A 26,174-nucleotide genomic window follows, 5' to 3' on the forward strand; every position below is an offset into this window, starting at 1 on the left:
TCCCTTAGCCGCCAGACTGCCATGTGACTTTCTAAGTTAGTTTCTGTAGCACCAACATAAGGAGCAAGTTTTGAATTCCATGGACAGAGGAGCCTGGTGGGCTACGGTCCATGGGATCGCAGAGAGTCGGACATGACCGAGCGACCAACACTTTCACTTTTCCTTTTCCAGAATTTCAACTTGCAGTTTTAGGTTTACTAAGATGCAAATTTTGCCTGTTTTAAATGAATTTGTTTGACCCACAGATATTAAATCCAGAAACATACACATTAAAAGAAAAATTTTTTAGCCACATGGTATGGCACGTGGGACCTCAGTTCCCCACTGAGAATCACTCAGTCGTGTCCGACTATACAGTCCATGGAATTCTCCAGGCCAGGATACTGGAGTGGGAGCCTTTCCCTTCTCCAGGGGATCTTCCCAACCCAGGTCTCCTGCACTGCAGGTTGATTCCTTACCAGCTGAGCCACAAAGAAAGCCCTTAAACTTGGGGGAAAGTGAAGTTCCCTCCACCCGGTTCCCCAAACAAAGATCAAACCCGCACCCCCTGCACTGGAAGGCAGAGTCTTAATCACTGGACTACTAGGGAACTCCCCACATTTTTTAATATCCTAAATTTTAACTCTACTAAATATCTGTGCTTTTGTACTTGGTAGGGTTTAGGGCTTAAAAAGATATGGATTTAGGAGGAAAAATTAAATTTTACTAAAAAGTTAAAACGTGGTAAGTAGTCTAGCACTCCTCTTCAAGAACATTTTAGGTAATGACTTATCATAATTGATACATCACTGTAGATCAGTGTAAGTCTGGAAAAGACTGATAATGCAGTTGATAACAGTTTTGAATCTATCTTCAGGGGTTGCATACAACAGCTACTTATCTGTGACTATGGAAAGCCTAACCTGAAACAGTTAGCAAAAATCTAAGTTTTAATCAATGAAAAATTACATCTAAGATTTTCAGAAATGTCATCAATGGTACCTGAGGAGTATATATTTGGAAAGGAAAACAGGAAAAATGGTGTTAATGTATCAGTTGCTGTACAGATTATTTCTCGTTATTAAATGGAAAAATGAGTTGGAGCCTCAGCCTGGGAGCTCATGCTACTGGCCCTAAAGGAGGAGTGTTCAGCTCACTCTGTTAGAACTAGTTTGACAGGGTCTTACAAGACAATCATAGCTAACAGGATTATTTAAAGGCTATTTCACTTTGATTAGTGATAAGAACTAGAATAATTACATTTAATACGGAATCCATTTAGCTCTAAGCTACTTGGTTCCTTTAGCATCACGCATGTTATCCTCAGCATACAGGGGGCTGGGTAACAGAGAGGCTTTGACGTATAGGCCAGCAGTGTGTGCCGGAGCTGGACGGCAACCTGAGACTTAAAGTGCTTGGGAGAGTCCGGGGTCACGTTATGGCTCCTGCCCAACTCCCAGTTCTCCCCTTTAGAAGTTTCAAAGGCTCCTGAGGACTTACAGTTTAACTCCCTGCCCGAGCATTCAGGGAGCTCTCACTCCCTGCTCAGAGACTACTTTTCTAGCCTCACCACCACCCTCCTTCACGACCGCTCATCACTCCAAGGAGGGTCCCACGTGTGCCTGCCTGTCCTGAGGAGTCTTTGCTTCCCCCCCTCCCCAACCCCACACCTCCCTGGCAGGTTCACGTCAGAGCTCTCTCCCCCTCATCTGTGCTTCCATTGACCTATGACCCCTGCCCAGGACTCATACTCTGACATTATACCACTGTTTTGCACTCTTATATTTCTCAGCATTCTGTAAATACCTTAAGGATAAAGACTATATCTTTGCAACATCCAGTCCCATCACTTCCTGGCAAATAGATGGGGACAAAGTGGAAGCAGTGACAGATTTCATTTTCTCGGGCTCCAAAGTCACTGCAGACGGTGACTGCAGCCACGAAATTAAAAGATGTTTGCTCCTTGGAAGAAAAGCCAGAACAAATCTAGACAGTATATTTAAAAGCAGAGACGTTACTTTGCCAAAAAAAGGTCCATCTAGCCAAAGTTATGGTCTTTTCAGTAGTCATGTACGGATGTGAGAGTTGGACTAGAATGAAGGCTGAGCACCGCAGAACTGATGTTTTTGAACTGTGGTGTTGGAGAAGACTCTTGAGAGTCTCTTGGCTGCAAGGAGATCCAACCAGTCAGTCCTAATGGAAATCAATCCTGAATATTCACTGGAAGGACTGATGATGAAGCTGAAGCTCCAGCTCTATACTTTGGTCACCTGATGCAAAGAGCTGACTCACTGGAAAAGACTCTGATGCTGGGAAAATTGAAGGCAGCAGAAGGGGGTGAAAGAGGATGAGATGGTTGGATAGCATCATCAACTCAATGGACATGAGTCTGAGCAAACTCAGGAGATGGTGAAGGACAAGGAAGCCTGACATGCTGCAGCCCGTTGGGTCACAAAGAGTTGGACACAAATTAGTGCCTGAACAACAACAAAACACCTGGACTGCTGAATTCAATTAAGAAGGATTTTTGGAGATACAATGATTCTATCACTTTAAAACAAAAAAATAATAACCAAGAAAGCAAATCTATGATTCATATTCATCTAATTTACATATGAGGAGGTTATGCTAAATTTTGTCAATGAGCAAATTAAACATGGGCAGAGAACTTTGAAAACACTGTTATCAGTATATCAAGTTAGGCCCCAGTGAGTTAAAGCAGAAGCAGCCATGGAACTTCTCCATTTTAACTCTAATCAGGCTGGAGGTCAGTAATAAAATACATAAGAACTGTACCGATGAACATGAATTTTCTTCCCTTTTCGTATGAAAAACTTTACAAAAATCTGTTTGAATAATAAACATATATATGGTATGTACTCTGAATATTTTATATTGAATTTAAACAGGCGGAGATTTAATCTCCCCGTCACACCTGGCTCATCTGCTAGGAAACAGTCGCAGATTTGAGTAAATCTGGTAACTAGACTTAGAATGCGTGTGCATAAGACACTAGCAGGCCTCCACAGACACAAAAGTACCTTCACAAGAAGTTCCAGCCTCACCATCTTGCTCACTATAACAACAGTATATGTCTCAGTTAGCGATCGGTGGGGAGGATGGGTGGAATCTTACTGGGAAGGGCCATCTGGGAGAGCCTGACAGCTGTGCAGGAAAGAGCATCACAGGCCCTCGTGTGGAGACCGCCCCAGAGGAAGAGCCGTGCTGTCTGGAATTTTCCTTTGTGCCATTTTCAGATGCATACTACGTGTAGCGTGACCACTGACATATGAAGAGTGGAGCAGCACATTAAAATTCATAACTTCACATTTAATGAGTATTTTCTAGCAAAAATAATTAGCCTCAGGGAACAAAGAAATCTTTGCAAACCCATGGGTCACAGGAGGCCAGGTACTAAACGACCACAAGAGTCTTCTAATGCTTTTGTCACTCTTCATGTGATAGGGTAATGATGGTGTGGTAACAAGGAACTTTGAAGAGTGCATTAAAAATCCATCATGGAACAAATGAGATCTGTGCAGTATATACTAAACCGTGTCGAAAGAGAGCTAATATGCCCCTTGAAGGGTCTAATCTCAGAACGTAACCTGGACCATAAGATAATCTGTTTCATGAAACCGTAAAAACTGTGACAGTCTCCTAGCTAGATGCACTCTCAAATTCTGTACAGAGAAAGCAGAATGGTAATGTATCTGGTCAGGTCAGATTGAAAGGAAGAGGCAAGCAAGCTCAGTACAAGGCTGTCATTCTCTTACAGAACTGTGTTATCTAAGAATTAACAGAATCTTCTGTTCTAGATGAAGGTGTCTTTTTAAGTAGCTCATACAAAATAAACTAAACAACAGAATTCAGAAAAGCTCTTGACAGGTTAGACTTTTAAAATGGGAATAGGATTAGACTACCCTCTAGTGGAAGTTCAGGAGAATTCAATAAATATGTTCCAAACATCTTACCAGTTTCACAGCAAAATGCACAGAACAAGTGTTGTAGGGAAAACCACTAGGCCATACTTTCTTCAATTTAAGTCTGAATTTTGCAATAGGAGCTCATGATCTGAGTCACAGTCAGTCCAATTAGTGACTCGGATAACCACAATGGTGTTGTCACTCACCTAGAGCCAGACATCCTGGAATGTGAAGTCAAGTAGGCATTAGGAAGCATTACTATGAACAAAGCTAGTGCGTGTGATGGAATTCCAGTTGAACTATTTCATATCCTAAAAGGTGATTCTGTAAAAGTGCTGCACTCAAGATCCCAGCAAATTTGGAAAACTCAACAGTGGCCCGAGGACTAGAAAAGGTCAGTTTTCATTCTAACCCCAAAGAAGCGCAATGCCAAAGAATGTTCTAACTACTGTACAGTTGCACTCATTTCACAGGCTAGCAAAATAATGCTCAAAATCCTTCAACCTAGGCTTCAACAGTACGTGAACCAAAAACTTCCAGATGTACAAGCTGGATTTTTAAAAAGGCAGAGGAACCAGAGATCAAATTGCCAACATCCATTGGATCACAGAAAAAGTAAGAGAATTCCAGAAACACATCTATCTCTACTTCATTGACTATACTAAAGCCCTTGACTGTGTGGATCACAACAAATGGGGAAATTCTTAAAGAGATGGGAATACCAGATCACCTTACCTGCCTCCTGAGAAACCTGTATTCAGGTCAAGAAACAACAGTTAGAACCCAATATGGAACAATGGACTGGTTCAAAACTGGGAAAGGAGTACGTCAAGGCTGTCTGTTGTCACCCTGCTTGTTTAACTTACATGCAGAGTACATCGTGCAGCTGAACAAGAAAGTGTTGGTGGGTCAGTCGGTACAGAATCCACCGGCAACACAGGAGAGCGTCTGCAGTGCAGGAGACCCAGGGATCAAACCTGGAAGATCCCCTGGAGGAGGAAATGGCAACCCACTCCAGTATTCTTGCCTGGGAAATTCCATGGACAGAGGAGACTGGCGGGCTACAGTCCACAGGGTCACAAGAGTCGGACATGACTTAGCGCTAAACCAAGAAAGCGTACAGAATCTGGAGGACAATATTCCATTCTATCCTTACACACTATTTTTCAATATACAGACTACTGCACTGTTCTTCTCACATTTCACACCAGGGTTTTGTACTCTTAACTACTGTGTTCAGTTCAGTTCAGTTGCTCAGTAGTGTCCGAATCTTTGCGACCCCATGAACTGCAGCTTGCCAGGCCTCCCTGTCCAGCATCAACTCCCGGAGTTCACTCAAACTCATGTGCATCAAGTCAGTGATGCCATCCAGTCATCTCATCCTCTGTCGTCCCCTTCTCCTCCTGCCCCCAATCCCTCCCAGTATCAGGGTCTTTTCCAACGAGTCAACTCTTTGCATGAGGTGGCCAAAGTATCAGAATTTCAGCCTCAGCATCAGTCTTTCCAATGAACACCCAGGACTGGTCTCCTTTAGGATGGACTGGTTGGATCTCCTTGCAGTCCGAGGGACTCTCAAGAGTCTTCTCCAACACCACAGTTCGAAAGCATCAATTCTTTGGCACTCAGCTTTCTTCACAGAACAAATCTCACATCCATACATGACCACTAAAAAAACCATAACCTTGACTAGATGGACCTTTGTTGGCAAAGTAATGTTTCTGCTTTTGAATATGCTATCAAGGTTGGTCATAACTTTCCTTCCAAGGAGTAAGCATCTTTTAATTTCATGGCTGCAATCACCATCTGCAGTGATTTTAGAGCCCCCAAAATAAAGTCTGACACTGTTTCCACTGTTTCCCCATCTATTTCCCATGAAGTGATGGGACCAGATGCCATGATCTTCATTTTCTGAATGTTGAGCTTTAAGCCAACTTTTTCACTCTCCTCTTTCACTTTCATCAAGAGGCTTTTTAGTTCCTCTTCACTTTTTGCCATAAGGGTGGTGTCATCTGCATATCTGAGGTTATTGAGATTTCTCCCGGCAATCTTGATTCCAGCTTGTGCTTCTTCCAGCCCAGCGTTGCTCATGATGTACTCTGCAGAGAAGTTAAATAAGCAGGGTGACAATATACAGCCTTGACGTACTCCTTTTCCTATTTGGAACCAGTCTATTGTTCCATGTCCAGTTCTAACTGTTGCTTCCTGACCTGCATATAGGTTTCTCAAGAGGCAGGTCAGGTGGTCTGGGATTCCCATCTCTTTCAGAATTTTCCACAGTTTATTGTGATCCACACAGTCAAAGGCTTTGGCAAAGTCAATAAAGCAGAAATAGATGTTTTTCTGGAACTCTCTTGCTTTTTCCATGATCCAGCAGATGTTGGCAATTTGATCTCTGGTTCCTCTGCCTTTTCTAAAACCAGCTTGAACATCAGGAAGTTCCTGATTCACATATTGCTGAAGCCTGGCTTGGAGAATTTTGAGCATTACCTTACTAGCGTGTGAGATGAGTGCAATTGTGCGGTAGTTTGAGCATTCTTTGGCATTGCCTTTCTTTGGGATTGGAATGAAAACTGACCTTTTCCAGTGTAGGACAAGCTAAATTGTGTAACATCCATCCAAATCCTCCTGTCAAAGTCAATGGTTTTGTAAATCTGCAAAGGCCAGAGAGACTCCCAGGAGAAAGTGAGCATTCTGGCGGCAGCTGCCTGGTCTTGTCCACTGCTGTGTCCCCTCAGCCCACAAATGGTGCACGGGACCCACAGACGCCTATCACGTACCAGGCACCCTCCCCTCACTACGGGCCCTCCAGCTACCCTGTGAAGCAGGTTCTCTCATCTTTAATCCTAAAAGCAAAGAAACTAAAGCTTAGAGAAGTCAGGAAACCTGCATGGAGTCTCACAGTTAGGAAGCTGGGGAACTGCGGTCCAAACCCAGATCTGAAAGTCAGTTCACAGCCCTTCTTTCCCAATTCCCAGCATACCTTTATTTATTATCTCTTTTTTTTCAAATGACAAGCCTCACCAGTGATTATCTATTACACAGGCTTTGCAAGTTGGATGGATCACATCCCATTAAAAAAACAACATGAGTGGATTATCTGTTCTTACTTAATTCCTGAGGGAGCATGTAATCAGGAGCCATATTTATTAAGCCACAGGGTAACACAGCTAAAAGCATCATCAAAGGTTCAAATTGCTCACATTATATTAATCCCTTATTCTTTAATAAGGGCAGACCCTCTAGAGAGCAAGGCAAGACTAAAAGAGTTAAGTGGCCTAGGAAATACAGTGACTGAATGGATATGGTATTTGATTTGACAGAGAAAGGGTAAAAAGTTCAGCGAAGTTAAGAGAATCCTGTGACTACATATAGATTCGTTACTATTTTCTTCTAAGTAATTTTTATTTTTCATTATTGCTCGACTAAACCTTGTAATACTATATCAAAGTAATTAGATAATGACAACGAGCATTCTGAGGCTGCCCCGCAAAAGGGGAGCTATCAGGGCTTCCCTGGTGGGTCAGCTGGTAAAGAATCTGCCTGCCATGCAGGAGACCACAGGTTGAATCCCGAGTCAGGAAGATCGCTGGAGAAGGGATAGGCTACCCACTCCAGTGTTCTTGGACTTCCCTGGTGGCTCAGCTGGTAAAGAATCTGCCCACAACGTGGGAGACCTGGGTTCCATCCTTGGGTTGGGAAGATCCCCTGGAGAAGGGAAAGGCTACCCACTCTGTATGTTGGCCTGGAGAATTTCATGAACTGTATAGTCCATGGGGTCGCAAAGAGTCAGACACGACTGAGTGACTTTCACTTCACCTCCAAAATAAGAAATCCACAGTTTATGGGCAAGCATTAAAACCAAATGATTCAAATTTCTAAGAATGGGGCATAATCTCATTAAAATGAATTCATGACATACATTAATAATATAGACATGTATTTATACAAGCCAGCAAATTTGGCTTCCAAATGTTTTCCTCAGGCAATGGCAACAGCAGAAATAAACAAATGGGTCTAGATCAAACTATAAAGATATTTGTACAGCAAAGGAAACCAGCAACAAAATGAAACGGGCAACCTCCTGAATGGGAAAAGATACTGCAGATGATATATATGATAAGGAGTTTATATACAAAATAAGTAAAGAACTCACACAACTCAAAAACAAAACAAACAAACAAAACAAACAATCTGATTAAAAAAAATAGGCAAAGGACCTGAATAAACATTTGCCCAAGGACCTGAAAAACAGATACATGAAGAGATGCTCAACATGGCTAATCGTCAGGGAAATGCAAATTAAAACCATAGGGTCACCTCACACCCGTCAGAATGGTTATCACTAAGAGACAACAATGCTGGCAAGGGGAGCCCTCGGGCACGGTTGGTGGGAATGTAATTTGGAATAGCCCCCACTATGGAGAACAATATGGAAGTTCCTTTAAAAATCAAAAGTAGAGCTACCGTATGATCCAGCTACTCTGCTCCTTGGTATTTATCCGCAGAAAACGAAAACACTCTGAGGAAAGATACACGTGCCCCCGCCATGATCACGGCAGCATTTTAGTTACAACAGTCAAAATACGCAAGGAAACTGAAACGGCCCTCAACAGAGGAACAGATAAAGGAGATGCGGTACATATACAACGGAGTATTACTCAGCCACACACACAAAATGAAATGATGCTGTTCACAGCAACATGGATAGACCTGGGGGTGATATGTTACGTGGAGTAACTGAGAAAGACAAATACCTATGACTGCATTTGTATATGAAATCTAAAGAATGGAACAAGTGAATGACCAAAACAGAAAAAGACTCGCAGGCACAGAGAACAAAGCGGTGGTCGCCAGAGGGGAGGGCAGTGGGGCAGCTGGGTGAAGCGGCTGAGGAGGCTAAGAGGCACAAACTCCCAATTACAGAGGAGCTCATGGGGCGTAATTTACAGCAAGAGGAATGCCACTAATATTAGAGTACCTGTGTATGGTGGCAGATGGCTACTAGACTTAAAATGGTGATCAATTCATAATGTATATAAAGGGTGAAAAAAGGGAAAGTTGCTCAGTCGTGTCGGACTCTTTGCAACCCTGTGGGATAGACAGTCCATGGAATTCTCCAGGCCAGAATGCTGGAGTGGGTAGCCTTTCCCTTCTCCAGGGGATCCTCCCAACCCAGGGATTGAATCCAGGTCTCCAGCACTGCAGGCGGATTCTTTACCAGCTGAGCCACCAGGGAAGCCCCACAATACTGGAGTGGGTAGCCTATCCCTTCTCTAGAGGATCTTCCCAACCCAGGAATTGAACTGGGGTCAATCACTATAAGACACAATGTACACACCATGTACATAAGTGTACACTATGTTGTATACCTGAAACTACTATAATATTGCAGGTCAACTATACTTCAATGAAAAATAAGAATTAAATTATTTGGAAGTGATTGTCGAGACTGATACTTCTGCTTTAATTTAATTTGCTTTAATTTAGCTTTAATTTGCCTTTGGTGGTCGATGTTCTCAGATTAGTAAAGACAGAACTCAAGTGAGCATTTGGGAAACCCATCACATTCATTTAAAAAGTCAAAACGCAGTTTCTGAAGACGGTATCACGTCACTAAACATTACTTCTTCAGGACAGTAGAATCCTAATTGAGAAGGAAAATACACTATATTCTATCTTAAGTAGAATTAACTATGAGAATAATTAGACTGAGGCCAAATGCATTTAATCAGCAGAGTGGCATCAAACAAATAACATTTATAAACAGAATTTACTCTCGGCTGGAAAGCAAAGCGGGATAGTATCATAGGTGGATGTCTCTGCAAAGAAATACACAACCATTGAAAAACAAAGACTCAAAGAGATACAGGAAGAGATGCTGAACAGAAAATGGCTAAAAGGAATATTCCCCCAGTGTCTTGGAGGCTTTTTCTGTCAGTTATCAAAGGCTTGAGAAGGACCATTCCTACACCTACAAGAGGGAAATAAGGCCAGAGGGCCTGCCTCCTAAACCCAGAGTCTCTTTTCCCCCACCCTGCTTTCAGAAATAACAGAACACTGATTCCAGGGCTTTAGGAATGCGGGTCATGGGGTCTGCTGACAGATGCCACTCCAAATGCCTCATCCTCCATTGAGTACGTCATCACTGCGGCTGGGATCCTGGACGCACACCTTACTGTGTGTGACCCTGAGCAAGTCTCCACCCCTCCAAGCCCAATTTGCCTAAGCTGTAAAGTGGGATAACAAAAGCTACTTCCGCAGGGATCTTGTGAGGATTGTAAATAATGTCTGTAAGGCACCTAACCATCTCCGACCTATAGTAAGCGCTACAAACGTTAGCGGCATTCCAAATACCAATGGGGTTCATTTTATTCACACACACAAGTTTTATGCTTTGTTAATTACTTGCTTTGTAAATCAGCTCTGTTTTGCTTTTAAAAATGTAGTATTGAAAAACAGAAGAGATGATGGGGTAGCTTTACACCTTCTTAGCTATTAAGACTCAGGTTATTAGCTCAAGAAATTCGTCTCCCATGTAGGTAGCCCCTACCTCTTACTTCACTAAGATCTTAAGCTTGGTTAGAAAATAATAAGCCACAATGTTATGATGTGGCACTGTCTAGCATAAAAGTCAATTTTCTGAATATAAGCTCAAGAAACAAATATCAGCAAGATTCATCCCAATAAAAACAAAAGATAAATATATAATCTTCCACAAGGTATAAAGTTAGCCAAACAGGTACCCTCATTTAATTGTATCTGTTTAATATTTTATCAGTTTAAGGAGAAAAAAAGAGCGTATTTCAAGACATGAAGCTCTGAGCAAACCCAGTATTAAAAGCAACAACTTCCAGAGTACAGCCTTTAGTCATAACAAAGGCACCATAACCCCTTTCATTTCCTACGTTTACACTTTTAAACAGAGACCTAAAGTCAGAAAGACAACTCCGAGTCACTTTAAGAATCAACAAAAGTATGTTTTCTGAGCAGAATGGAGGCAGAAAAAGGTAGTGGTGTATTTTAAAAATCATTTCCACATTTTAAATCATCGCTTTTTTGTCAAATCATCAGTTAATCAGAATATGAAATTAATTAGAACTATTTCCCTCCAAATCCTGTTAACCAATAAGATTAATGTATTCTTAGAAAGCTTTGGACTCACACCAAATTATTTTCCTTCCTAGAAGCAGCGTCTAGAGGCAAACGGGGAACTTACTCAGACTTGCCGTCAGGGATTCTAAGTCTGTGATGAGGCCTGGAAGCTGCTGAAGCTGCTGCTGCAGGTCCCGGAGGCTCGCCTGCTTCTTCTCCCAGTGCGCGGAGAGCATGACCACCTCGCTGTCCACCCGCTGCAACACAGAAGGGGAGGGTCAGGCCCACGGGACTGCAGACACAAAGGCCAGACTGGCGTAATGAGAGCCAGCCCATGTTATCTTTAAAAACCCTTCTACTGGGGTACAGACAACACAATACTCTGAGGAGACTGGCGTTGTTTTCTTTCTTAGAAAAGAACCACCTTAATATCCAGTGCAGAAAAACCTCAAATTACGGGTTGTATTGGTGCATCTTAACCCGGGAAAGAGAAAGTTCAGCCATGACCTTAGAAGCCACTTCTAACTACACCCTGTTTCTAAGTAAACCATGTATTTGCACAATTCAAATCTAGAAAAAATGAAACAGAAAACAGCCACTAACAACTGAAAAGAAAACAAACAAAAACAAACCCCAGACATAATGAATGGGTAATTATTTGCCTTACAAAAGGACTTCTTTTGAAAGAAAAGTTCCCTAATGCATTTAGAATATACCATGATTCAGTTTCCATTTAAACAGCAACGTTCACTGAATAAAGTAAGATAAATGGTACTTGTATATGAAGGAATCCCTGAGGCAACTGAACAATTTCAGAAAAAAAGGAGAAAAGGATTTATACTAACAAATTCAGAAGTGAAAGGTTCCTAATAGCAGGGATGTGAGATGCTAGGCTAGCCTAAAAGAATTCTGACTTCTTTTCCAGAAGACTTAAAGAAAATGATAGACAGCAGTTTCTCCCAGACAGTTTTGTTTTGGTCCTAACATGGTGAGAGGGGAAAGGGCCTACCATAAGATTTGGAAGGAGCTCAGAGAGGTCATTTTTTGAAAACATCACTAGTGATGAATAAGAAGTGTGGAAGATTCCGCATTTTGTACAATAAAGACTGCAAAATTCATTATATCACAAAAGGAAGTATATCTGAACTTTATCTGTAAAATATAAAGTTTTAATATAAAAGAGTTCACAATTAAGTTATATAAAAAAGGGACAATTTACACAACCCATGATGAAGATTCTTCAAGAGTTGAAACACAAATATAACTGATTTTTACTGAATCTCACTAAAGAAAGACCTTTCCGAGGAATAAAAACACCAAAATAAGATAGAAAATCATTTGCATGTGGTGCCAGACTGTTTTAGCATCTACATTTTCATATTCCAGGAATTCACAACATTGAACACCACTGAAATAAGAACAAGAGAGAGATCAGAAAGCCGCCCTGTTTCCTCACTTTACCCCCACCTCACCCCTCTCCCTGCTGTCAGTCAGTCCACTTCGGAGGAGTAACATACACCGTCTCACACACAAGCCTCAGCTGAGCTGGAGAGGCGACACCAAGTGCTCCTCCAGGGGCATGGTCATCAATTCTGCATGCTTAAAAATGCCTGTGCCAGCCAGCTTTATAAAGATCCCAGAGAGCAGTTTAAAAAGTACTGAGCATTGCTAACAGGTTAATGTGGCTAATACAGCTTCTCTGTGATGCAATAGTAAGAAAATTATGGCTTGAAATAAGAACCCCTGCCCATAGGATTCATCTGTAATATCCAACAAGCTCCTACTGAACACCTGCTCTTTGCCTGGCTCTGTTTCAGGCACTGAAGATACTGTGGTGAACAAAAAAGGGAAAAAAACAAAACAAACTGTGCTTTAGTTTGGAGTAGGTCTCACAAATCCTCTAAGCCTCAGTTTTTAAACACTAATAAAAGAAAAAATAATTTCCTGTATCATAGGGCTGACGATGTTAAAAGGTATTTTTCCTGGTTTACGACATATCTTTTAAAAAGTTTGTTAAATCTTAATTGCAGTGGTTAATTGTGTCAATAATTTGAAAGATCTAGAATAAACAATTTTTAGATATTAATATTTATTACTGAAAAGTAAAATGAAACATAAATATTAAAACTTAAAAACAGTATAGTTCATGCCTTCCACAAAATTCAAAATCATATTCTGTATATAGAATATAAGAAGTGTACATAAAAAGAATCTATCAAAATACATTCAAATATTACTTTAATTTAAAAGAATGGGACGTTGAATGGATTCTCCGAAATCATTATCAACAATTATGTAATAAGAGTAAAGCATTTTGAGCATTTTCTATGTGCCAGGCCCTGTGTTAGGCAATTTACATTAAAAACAGAGCAACCTTGTAAACAGAGCAATATTATTACATTCATTTTACAGAAGAAGAAACTGAGGTGCAATGAAGACAAGGCAGTTTCTCAAGAGCCACACAGGACCTAGATTCAATCCCAGGAATCTGACACTTAAGCCCACGCCCTTAATCCATCTTCTAGGGACTGTGTATGCAGGGACACAAAAGGAAGAAAAATGAAAAGGAGCGAAAGAAAAGGTTCTGAGAAACTGTACTTTAGCTTTACTTAATAAGGAAGGAGCCATCTTCAGAAGGCCAATTTTTCTCCTCCAAGTAAACAATTCTGAATAAATCCAGATTTAACACCAGAAAATCAAGTTTAAGTAGCAAGACAAACCCACAGTTTGGGCTTGTTCCCAAAGTTAAAAATCATCCCAAAAGTCCTGATAGACACTGAAGTTAGGAGAACAAAGAAAAGGCTGGGACCCAAGTGATTTTCAAAATGGGTAATTTTGGGGTAATAAAACAATATAAAAACTTTTATATTTGTAAAAACAGTTCAGCATTTTGGGGGAATGCTTCCCTGATAGCTCAATTGGTAAAGAATCTGCCTGCAATGAGGGAGACCTGAGTTCGATCCCTGAGTTGTGAAGATCCCCTGGCTAAGGGAAAGACTACCCACTCCAGTATTCTGGCCTGGAGAATTCCATGGATGAGTCCATGTGGTTGCAAAGAGTCAGACACGGCTGAGCGACTTTCACTTTAGTTTATGTGATTTTCAAACAACTCTGTTTGCTAAACAGGGTAAATGGTGTTACACCATTTTATGTGAGTCAACTAGAAACAGAGAGGCTCCGTTTATCTGCCCAAGGTCAAAACGTATTACTGCAGAAACTAGGCATTCCCACACCCAGTTCAGTCCACTCCCCACCAAAAGCAGAAGAGATCCAAGCTGGAATCCAAGGGGAATGAAGCATGCCTGATTTAACCAGCTGACACACCAAGTTGTTAAAGCATGAGTCTTAAAAGAGTTCAATCTGAAGGCAAGCAAGTGTTTCACAACAATAAAAAGCATAAGCAAATAATGCACTGGAAGTCTAACTTTAGAAAGTTACCCTCAGAATCCAACCCCTAAGTCACTATCAATGTACGTGTTTACATACTAAGTGAGGGGAAAAACAAATCAAAGAACTTGTAAAAAAAAAAATCTTGTAGAAAAAGTCTAGACAACAAAGCTACATTGAACAAACTGTTGGCTAAAGGAACATTGCTCTAAATTTTAAGACTATAAATAAGAATTAGCTTTAAAGTAGTTAAGTATAAAATAAGTTGTCAAAGAAGACTGAATTATCCTTAAGTATATTTGCCCTGGCAGACTGACATTGACTAAAGACCACTAAAGACACATGAGCATGGCCTGAAAAAATACACAATAAAACAGTTTATTAAAGATATACATTTAAAAAATTTACAGATGTCTCAACAATATGTCAGAGAGATTTAAAATAAATTTTCATTTTTCAATCTGAGAACTATATTTCTGGAATCCAATAGTGGCACTTTTGATAAGATAGGGGTCTTACAATAACAAAGTATACAACTATGAAAATATTATATATTCCCCCCATATAATAAATTCAGCAACAGAACTTCCAGGAAATTCTTTCTCCAACATATTTTATTATGAAATGCTTCTTACAATCAAAAGAACAATTTTTGTTAAAGCTCCTCTACAGGATACAGTCTTCACTCAACATTGTAGGATTCATCCATATTGATACATGGAGGTGTAATGGTTCACTAATTTTCACTGCTGCACACCATTTGATCTTTTTGCAGCATTTCCATGAACAGGGATGGAACCCGGGCCCCCTGCACTGGGAGCGTGGGGCCAGCCACTGGACTACCAGGGAAGTCCCTGATCCTATAAATAAAAATTACCCTATAGGGAGACTTTGGGACTGTCTGAAGTTTCAACAAAACCTGCTATAAACATTCTGGAACAAATCTGGTGCACACAGGCAATTTTCACAAATTAGGTTCCAACACGTCCCAGGTATCGAGCTCCTCACTGCACCCTCCCTCCCCACCGCCCAGTGGCTCAACTGAGCTGGACCTCACCCAGCCTAGCCACCTCTGACTTCAAGGCCTCTCATCTATTTGTCACACTTAATGAACAGATGATACCATACCAATGTTATCCAAGGAGGTATGAGACATACCACATCACAGGGGAAAGCTGGGGACACAATGCTACAGAAATCTCCCTAGGAGAACTGTGGTTTCAAAAGCTTTGTGGAATTTCAATTTTTACTTCACGCCAGCTCATTTTTCTAATGTCACTGTGCCAATCGATTTACACCCCCTAGTTCTAGCTGTTCCCCATCATGCTGCTGGGGGAGGGAAAACTGTCATCAGTGAATAATGACTGTCTGCACAGAAAATTCAAGGCTCCTTAAATGCTTGATAATCTAATGAGTGTAAATCTGAGGTTTTAATTTGTATTTCCTTGCCTTCTAATTGATTTTAAACATGTTTTCACATTTACTGGCCACTCATGCTTTTTGTTCAGGGTAATGTCTGGTCATACCTCTCGTGCACTTTTTAATGGCTTACTGTTCCCTTTTTTAATTAGTGTGCAGAGGTTTTTCATATTTTTTGAACCCTAGTCCTCTGTTTTGTGAACTGCATAACTTTCTCATGGTACTGCTTGATGAACAGAAGATTTGATAAAAATTATCAATATGTTACTTTATAGTTGGTGTTTATTATGCCTTGTTAAAGAAAGCTTTCTCTGCCCTGAGATCTTAGCTTTTCCACTATTTTCTAAAAAATGTAGTTTTCCCTTTCACATTTAAATCTGATGGAGCTAAAATCTGAACCCAAGATCTTCAGCTTTTATTCAACACTATATTGGAAGTCCTAGCCACTACAAAAAGAGATAAGAACTGAAAACACTGGTAGGTTTTTGTTTCTTCCCTTCCATCTTCACAAAACTCCCATCCCAGATGCAAATTATCAAAATAAGACGATTTAGTAAGATGATTGACTGTGAAATCAAAGTATTGCAAGTCAAATACTGCAGGTTTTGGTAGCCATAAGGACAAAAGTTCCCACTCCAGTACTCTTGCCTGGAAAATCCCATGGACAGAGGAGCCTGGTAGGTTGCAGTCCATGGAGTCGCAACGAGTCGGACACGACTAAGCGACTTCACTTTCACTTTTCACTTTCATGCATTGGAGAAGGAAACGGCAACCCACTCCAGTGTTCTTGCCTGGAGAATTCCAGGGACGGGGGAGCCTGGTGGGCTGCCATCTATGGGGTCGCACAGAGTCAGACACGACTGAAGTGACTTAGCAGCAGCAGCAGCAGGACAAAAGTTACCATCTATTAAAAACTTGCTAAAATGTTTTACTCTGAATTAATTTTACTGAATGTATTTTCTGCATCTGATGATCATATATTTTTCTCTTAATTTGTTAACATGGTCAACTGCATATAAAAGATTTTCTAATGTCAAGACAACCTTTCAATCCTGGAATAAACCTGTTTTTTTTTTTTTTTTTAAATGCAAGGCTGGATTTAGTTTGTCAACACAGCCATATATAGCAGGTTGTTTCCCAGACAGAACGCTATTTGTTATCATCCAACGTTCACAAAGCAAACACAAAGTTCTGGCTCATATTTATATAGGAAAACTTTACATTTAAGCTTGATATAGATTTTAAAACAATGTGTGAGAAGATTCTCAAATTAAATTTCAGACAACACTGTCAGAATATGAGAATCACAAGACAGGACGAGGAGCCCATCGTGAAGGAGAGGCAGGCCCTGCACGCTGCGGGTACTGAGGGGCCACAGCACTGCACTCGAGGCAGCTGGGTGTCAACCAGTGCACATCACAAGTTTGGAGGCGGAAGGCTGTGTCTGAAGCACCTGATGTCCTAACAAACTGCTACCATCTATAGATGTTTTGCTGGTTTTAAACAGAAATATTTAAGAAAGCTGGTGGAGGGCTTGGGGTTGATATGTAACAGATAATGACTTTTCCAATTTAGAGTGTGTCAAGTAGGTTCCTGGATAGAGTGCACAGAACATCTGATTTCCAGAAACAGGCTGCTGAAGTTAAGTGAGAGCTCATACCTCTATTCTGTTTATAGTTTTTGTGTCTGTACTCATGAATGGGACTGGACTCCAATTTCACTTTCTCATACTTTGCTTATTGGGGTTCAGGATCAGTTATTCTAGCCTCATGCAATGGGCAGGGCAGCTTCCTCTTGTTTCACTTGCTGCAGAAGTCTGTCTAACATTGAGATGGTGGGTTCTCTGAAAGTCTCATAGAACTCTCCTATATAACTTGGTGGGCCTGGTGCTTTCCTAGCAAAAAGATTAATTATTAACAGTTTCTTTAGTGGCTATAAGATTATTCAGGATTTGTACCGCTTTTAGAATTAGTTTTAGTAAGAGTTTCTGGGCTTCCCCTATGAGTCACAAAATAAAGAATCTGCCTGCAAGGCAGGAGACCCCGGTTTGATTCCTGGGTTGAGAGGATCCCCTGAAGAAGAGAATGGCTACCCACTCTAGTATTCTTGCCTGGGGAATTCCACCGACAGAGGAGCCTAGAGGGCAGTCTACAGTTCATGGGGTCACAGAGTTGGACACAACTGAGCAACCAAAACTTTAGTAAAAATGTCTAGTATTTTGCCATTTTGCCTCTGTTTTCAAATGTGTCCTAGAGTTGTTCACAAACTCTTATCTTTTCACTTTCTGCTATAGCTACAGTTATATTCTTTAATCCTTAAAACTATTTGTCCTTTTTTCTTAATCAACATAATCAGATAGCTACCATATTTTATTAGTCTTCTAAGAACTTGTGACTTTGTCTAGCGTCTATTGTATTTTTGCATTCTATTTCATTTACTTCTCTCATCTTTATCATCTCTTTCATTCTTCCTTCATGATTTATTCTGTTCTCTAATTCTTTTTTTTTTTTTTTGTTCTCTAATTCTTAAGTTACATTAGCTCATTGACTTTCAGTCTATTTTTCATCTATAAAATTCCTAAGTAGTTTTTGACAACTTACACAATAGGCATGTAGTAATTATTGAACCATAAATGATGCATAATATACACATTTAATTTGCAAACATACGGATTTTTCAAAATTCTTTTCCTATACCAACTTTCAGGGTCATTTGCACCAGAATCACAGAATATTCTGTATGACTTGATTTACATGAAACTTGTGAGAACTGCTTTGCGGCCCAGTACATTCTTTAGGTGCTCCAGGTGTGCTTTAAAGAATTTATTGCCTCCTTTTGCCAACAGGTAGCTTTTCTTTTCTTTTTTAAAAATGTCCTAAATTATCCTTTCAGCAAGAGTATCTAGAGTCTAGGAGTCTAGGAGTCTCAGACTCAAGTTCCCCATAGACAAAAATCTCCTATCCCAATAAATCTCTTACTAAGACATTTGTTTTACTGTTTGAACCCTGCTTCCATGTTTTTTTTTCAACCACTCTAATTTCAGTTCCCTGCTGTTTTTGTTTGCTTGTTTTGGCCCTTTAGGACTTCCCTTAATTTTTGTAAGCTTACTGCATTTAAATTAAAAAAAAAATCTATCCAGCATTTAAGGGTTTTACACTTACAGGACTTTTCACAGTATTCAGTCGGCCTACTGACAGAAGCCTATATTCTTCCGTTTCCGTAATTTCTAAAGTGAAAGTGAAGTCGCTTAGTCGTGTCCGACTCTTTGTGACCCGTGGACTCTAGCCCACCAAGCTCCTCTGTCCATGGGATTCTCCAGGCAAGAATACTGGAGTGGGTTGCCATTTCCTTCTCCAGTAATTTCTAAGAGAAACACTAATGCCTAAATTTTACCATGTGTATTACCATGTTCTATGTAACTATTACAGCTTCACTAATTCAGGTAAATGGTAAAGTCAGTTTAAATTAATTAAAAGTCAGAATCACAGACGTGTTTTTAGAAAGAAATAAAGTTTGACTGACATCAGTAGCAGAATATTTGATCTTGGCTAAAAAAGCTTTAAGTATATATACCAAATAATTTTAATTATAAGTCACTTTTATTCATTACACACTGTATAGAGCTAGAAAATAGGTTGTTTCTCTAAGAAATTAAGGTTGACTCCTGAGATTTTTATATTTATTTGCTAATAAGCAAACTAATGATTTTAAGTAGACTGAGCAAAGTTAAACTTTGTCCCCGCCAAAGGAATTCTTAAATAGTGAGTAGAAAGAAATGACACAATTTACATAAAATGCAAAGGTACCAGACCTCAAATTCAAAGCATTATACCTCGATGAACCAAAGAGCCACTTGCGACTCTAGAATAAAAGTTATAAACTATCTAAGCTAACTAAATTACCTGACTGAGAAATTACAAAAACGTGCTTTATTTAGGGTGTTTCATAATCAACTACAAAATTCACTTTAAGATATCCTGTCAAACATTTTAACACAATTATAAATTTAATTTCTTAAAAATAAGCATTTAAGACTGCAAAAATATATTTTCCCTGTAAGTATAAGATGAGCTGATTCTTTACCTCTCCAGCACTTGCACATTCCTTGGCCCTCCTGTGGAGTGCAGCCCATGTATCTTCATACCTAAGGAAAGCAAATAATAATAATAATAATTCAAAATAAAAGCCACACATTAAAAAATCCTATCTAAAATACAACCTGTGGTCTCAGAAAGGAAAAGCTCAAAAAGTAATGGAGACATTCTGCAAACACACAGACATTAACTTGAAGGGGCTTCTAATTGCCAAATCTGGGACACCAGATTTGGTAGAAAAAATAATGGTAGAAATGGGTTAGAGCTCATAGATGAAAACCAACAACCATGAGCTTATAGTGATTTAAATAAACAACCAAATAAATAAATGGGGCAGACGGGAAAACCTCTTCCTTACAGTAGAATCCAATAAATAATGATAGAAAAAAAAATGAGAAAAATAGAAAATCACCATTTGGTAAACACAATGAATTATTTCAGGCAAGAACTGTAATAGATGCTAAAATTAGTGAGTGAAAATATGAAGAGAAACAGGATATTTTCATAAATTCATCATAAAACTCATAGGGAATATCAAGGGATCCTGAAAAGCCAAAATAATCTTAAAAAGAAGAACAAAGTTGGAAGACACACACTTCTTAATTTCAAAACATACTAGAAAGCTACAATAATCAAAAGTATGGCACTGGCATAATGGGAGACATATAGGCCAATGAAATAGAGCCCAGAAATAAACCCTTGCATGTACAGTCAAATAACTGACAAGTGTGCCAAGATCCTTAAATGGGGAAAGGATAGTCGTTTCAACAAATATGCTGGTGCTGGGAAAACTGCATATCCATAGGCAAAAGAATGAAGCTGGACTCTTAACACCATATACAAAAATTAAATAAAAATGGATCAAAAAATCCAAACATAAGATCCAAAACTATAAAATTTTTAGAAGAAAACATGAGCTTCTTGCCATTAGATTTGGTAATGATTTCTTGGATATAACACCAAAGGCACAGGCAACAAAGAAAATAAACAAATTGGACTCAATCAAAATTAGACACTTTTGTGCATCAAAGAATACAATCAACAGATAAAAGGCAACCAATAAAATGGAAGAAAATAAATACAAATCACATATTTGACAAATGATTAATATCCAGAATATATACAAAACACCCAACACTTGACAACAACAAAAAGAACTCTATCCAAAAACGGGCAAAGGCCTTGAATAGATATTTCTCTAAAGAAGATATATAAATGGCCAATAAGCACATGAGAAGCTCACCATCATCATCGTTCAGTTCAGTCGCGCCCTACTCTTTGCGACCCCATTAATTGCAGCATGCCAGGGCTCCTTGTCCATCACCAACTCCTGGAGTTCACCCAAACCCATGTCCATTGTGTTGGTGATGCCATCCAACCATCTCATCCTCTATCGTCTGCCGGGAGCCAGCGTGAGGAATCCCACCCGTGACAAGGTCATGAGGAAGGAAGCTGACATACGCAAGGACGTGATCAGACTTCAGGGGTCCCCCTGGAATTTCCTGAGCATGTACCCCCCAAATCAAAAATCTGCCGGCCTTTGTACTCTGCCTTTCCACTCTTCTGATATTCTCTGGAAAAAGTCAACTCAGAGCTTTAGTCTTCTGCATTTGAAAGGGATGTTTCAGTTAAAACCCCTCTGATAGCTTCTACCTTGCCTAACAGGTTCCCCGGACCTCTTACAACTTGTGAATTGCTTACAGCCCCCCAACCGCGAGAGGCACAAAACTTAAAAGCATCTTAAAGATACAGAGCCTTTTCTAAAGAGTTAAAAATTATATTGGTAGAGGGTTTTCACTGTTGACTCAATGACTGCTGCCAGGCCTCCATATTCTTTATCTTTTAGGCACCTGGGAGGATGTTAATCAATGTAAACGAGATATGGAAAAAGATATATAGTAGTTTTGATGTTAGCAACACTAGACTTTTGAGTTAATTACTTTTCTTTTGTTACATATCACTGCACTCCTCTTGTGTTCTTGCTATGTAAGAATGTAACTTTATTTAGTGCTTTCTGAGAGTGGCACCAGACCTTGGGAAGATCAACACAAATAAGTCTTCTGGTTGACAAACCCTTATCAGAAAAAAGGCTGTAAAATGTTAATTGGCCCTTTTTGGTCAGAAGATGATGTAAATCACCTAAGACTTGTATATATACAATTAGGTATGCAGAGAGAAAAGCCTGGTTTTGATAAGAGTCTGGGCTGCTAACACTGCATAATTTTGTATTACCCATTGATCTCTATGTACAATAAAAAAAAGGTATAAAAGGCCTTTCTAGACAATAGGGGCCGGAGCCAGTCGCTGGACTGGTTTCCCCAGGGTCTCTCTCTCTTTCTCCCTCTCCCTCCTTTTCCTCTTTACTTTAATTTCAGGCTGAATTCCCATCTGGGGCGCAGAGGCTCGCCAAGTCTACTTACTTGCCCTGGCTGTTAAGACCTGCATGAAAGGGAGCCTAAGGCCAGGCACCCTTAGATGTTCAAGCGAGTACCAGTGGCCCAACGTAGATGGTGCAAGTTCTTTGTCTGGAATTTTATTGGTCTTCCACATAATCCAAGTTATTCAGCCCTCTTTCTCCACTTAATTTTCCTACTATACTATTGTTTTTTAATCTAATCTTATATTTCTATATTAATAAATAAATAAGTTTTTTCCTAGCCGACTCTGTCCACCCTTCGAATTCCCTGGATCCACCGGGGCTGGGCCCCGGCAGTCATCCCCTTCTCCTCCTGCCCTCAATCTTTCCCAGCATCAGGGTCTTTTCCAGTGAGTCAGCTCTCTGCATCAAGTGGCCAAAGTATCAGGTGTTTCAGCTTCAACATCAGTCCCTCCAATGAACACCCAGGACTGATCTCCTTTAGGATGGACTGAATCAAAACCACCATGAGACACCACTTCACACCAATGAGAATGGAAACAAAAAAACCTCAGCAAATCCCAAAACAAGATTTGGTGAGAATATGGAGAAATGGCAACTGGAAAAATGTGCACTGCCCTACTGGCTCAGATAGTAAAGAATCTGCCTGCAATGCAGGAGACATGGATTCTATCCCTGGGTTGGGAAGATCTCCTGGAGAAGGAAATGGCAACCCACTGCAGTATTCTTGCTTGAGAATCCTGTGGACAGAGGAGCCTGGCGGGCTGCAGTCCATGGGGTGGCAAAGAGTCAGACACGACTGAGCGACTAACACACACAGGGGACTATAAAATAGTGCAGCTGCTCAACAGTATATTGGTTCTTCAAAAAATTAACGTACAATTACCATCTGATTCAGCATTTCCTCTTCTGAGGATACACCACCAAAAAACTGAAAGCTGGGTCATAGAGAGATACTTGCACACCCATGTTCATAGCAGCATTATTCACAACAGCCAAAAAATCAAAGCAACTTGTGTCCGTTAATGGATGAAGCTATAAGCAAAATATGGCATATTCATACAATAGGATATTATTCAGCCTTAAGAAGGAAGGAACTTCCTTTGAATTAGTGGTGATGACAACGGTGATCACTGTGTAATGTACAGAAATATCAAATAACTGTTGTGTACCAGGAACTAACAAAGTATTGTAGGTCAGTTATACTTCAAACACAAGCAAGCAAACAAATAGAAAAAGAGATTAGATTTGTGGTTACCACAGGTGGAGGGACAGGGAATTGAATGAAGGCAGTGAAAAGGTACAAACTTCTAGTTTGTAAGATAAAAGAGTACCAGGGATGTTCTTGTTCTTTGTTCTTGTCAGCCACCCAGCCGGGGCTTCTTTGTTACTGAAACCCTGAACAAACAGATACATACAAGCCTTGAAGTGAAGTGGCTCAGTCGTGTCTGACTCTTTGTGACCTCATGGACTGTAGCCTACCAGACTCCTCCGCCCATGGGATTCTCCAGGCAAGAATACTGGAGTGGGTTGCCATTTCCTTCTCCAGGGGAACTTCCCAACCCAGGGATCGAACCCGGGTCTCCCACATTGTAGGCAGATGCTTTACCATCTGAGCCACAAGGGAAGCCCACCAGGGATGTTTGCCACAGTGAATTTAGTGAGCATTCACCATCTCATATAGATAAAAAAGAAAAATAAAAAAAAATGTTTTTCTTGTGATGAGAACTCAGAATTTATTCTAGCAGTTTTCATATATATAAGTTGCTAGAATAAATTCTGAGTTCTCATCACAAGAAAAACATTTTTTTTCTTTTTTATCTATATGAGACAGTGAATGCTCACTAAATTCACTGTGGCAGTCATCTCATGAAGTAAGTCAAATCATTATGCGGCAATAACTTAAGGTTACATAGTGGTGTATGCTGATTAAATCTCAATAAAACTGGAAGAAATTAGGAAATGTATATAATCTATATGGCTGAAACTCGAAAATATATTAAGTGAAATAAGCCAATCACAAGAAGACAAGTAGTGCATGATTCCACCTACAGAAGGTACCTAAAGTAGTCAAATTTATAAAAAGAGAACGATGGTTGCCAGTGGCAGAGGTTTGCAAGATGAAAAGCCTCTTGGAGACTGGATGTACAACAATGTGAATGCGGTTGACATTAGTGAGCTGTACACTTAAAAATGGTTAAGATGGCAAAATTTTATGTTATCGTATTCTACACAGTATTTTAACAATCTAAAAAAATTTATGACTTAGATATTTAAAATGGTCTCTCCTCCACTCAGCACTAGTTTCAGAGAGAAAATACTGTTTCAGTGCAATGAATAGACACATTATAGATATGGCTGTAAATTTTTCAGATAAAGTCCCCAAAACTACCCCAAAACTACCACACAGAGAAGTCTACACCTCTGAAATAAGCAACTTTCAATGAAGCTGTTTCAACTAAATCACTAGATTAAAAAAGTACAAAGATAACATGCAAACAGTATACTACGGATTGATTTGTATTCTACCTCCTTTCAAAATCACTTGTGTTCCTCACTCAACAAAGAACAAGCAGGAAATTAATGTCAAATTAAGCAACTAGAGAAGGAAAAAATAATGCCCAGATTCAGCAAGCATAAAGAGAAACTGAATATAAAGCTAGAAAACGGAAAGCAACGGGCAGACATAGATGATTGGGCCATGACACACGCAGATAAGGCGAAGGAGCGTACCTTCCACTACACACACGGCTACCACTTAGCCATCAGATGCCACGTCACTAGATACAGAACTGCAGATAACAACATGTGCAAACCATACACTTATTTTCCTAACAGCTGAGTTTTAATTTAAAGCATAACATTCATGCTTTTAGAGTGCATAATTCACAGCATATTCACAGAGTTGGGGCAACTATCACCACTGATTCCAAAACATTTCATCATCCTGAAAACAAACCCCATATCCATTAGCAGTCATTACTCATTCCCCTCTCTTCTCCAAATCTTGGCAAACACTATCCTTCTGCCTGTTCCGGACATATCATATCAATAGAACCATACACTATGTGCCTTTTTTGTTCAATCCTCGCATTTAGTGCAATGTTTTTAAGTTTTATTCAAGATGTGCAAGGATGTAGTGTGCCTCAGCACTTCATTCCATCTTGTGGCTGAATAATGTTCCATTGTGTGGAGACACCAAATTATTCATTCATCCTTTGATGAATATTTGTGCTGTTTCTACTTTTTGGCTATTATGAATGATATTGCTTTATGAATGAAACTGGGCTTCCCCCATGGCTCAGGTGGTAAAGAATTCGCCTGCAATGCGGGAGACCTGGGTTCGATCCCTGGGTTGGGAAGATCCCCTGGAAGAGGGCATGGAACCCACTCCAGTATCCTAGCCTGGAGAATCCCCATGGACAGGGGAGCCTGAATGAAAGATACTCATATTATGCACATTTGTGTGCAAATTTTGACATAAACATAAGTTTTCAATTCTTTTGGTGTGAATTTGCTGGATCACATGGTAATTCTACTCTTAACTTTTTGAGAAAACTAACAAACTGTTTTTCACAGCAGCTGTGCCATTTTACACTCCCACCAGAAGAGCATAAGGGTTCTAACTCCTCCACATCTTTGCCAACACTTGTTGTTTGTCTTCTGGATTACAGGCATGCTAGTGGGTATGAGTGGTATCTCACTGCGGTTGTGGTTTGCCCTTCCCCTTGTGACTAACGATGTTGAGAATTTCTTCATGCGCTTATTCACCATTTGCCCATCATTTTACAGAAATGTCTATTCAAATCATTTGCCTATTTCTTCACTGGGTTGTTTGTCTTTTTACTGTTGAGTTATAAAAGTTATTTATAGTCTAGATACAAGTACCTCAAAAGATGT

General features: G+C 40.0%; 1 protein-coding gene across 1 annotated transcript in view; it reads right to left on the minus strand.

Moving 5' to 3' along the window:
- DTNBP1 (dystrobrevin binding protein 1) overlaps positions 1-26,174 on the minus strand; it is a 100,271-nt gene that overhangs the window by 61,751 nt on the left and 12,346 nt on the right. Inside the window, exons 4-5 of the mRNA XM_040249301.1 lie at positions 19,887-19,947; positions 11,122-11,254 (exon numbers count right to left, since the gene is read on the minus strand). Of these exons, the coding sequence (XP_040105235.1) occupies positions 11,122-11,254; positions 19,887-19,947 (194 nt within the window). The remainder of the gene's footprint in view (positions 1-11,121; positions 11,255-19,886; positions 19,948-26,174) is intronic.

The sequence above is a fragment of the Oryx dammah genome, unplaced genomic scaffold, assembly GCF_014754425.2.
Source record: "Oryx dammah isolate SB20612 unplaced genomic scaffold, SCBI_Odam_1.1 HiC_scaffold_11, whole genome shotgun sequence".
In the NCBI taxonomy this organism is placed as follows: domain Eukaryota; kingdom Metazoa; phylum Chordata; class Mammalia; order Artiodactyla; family Bovidae; genus Oryx; species Oryx dammah.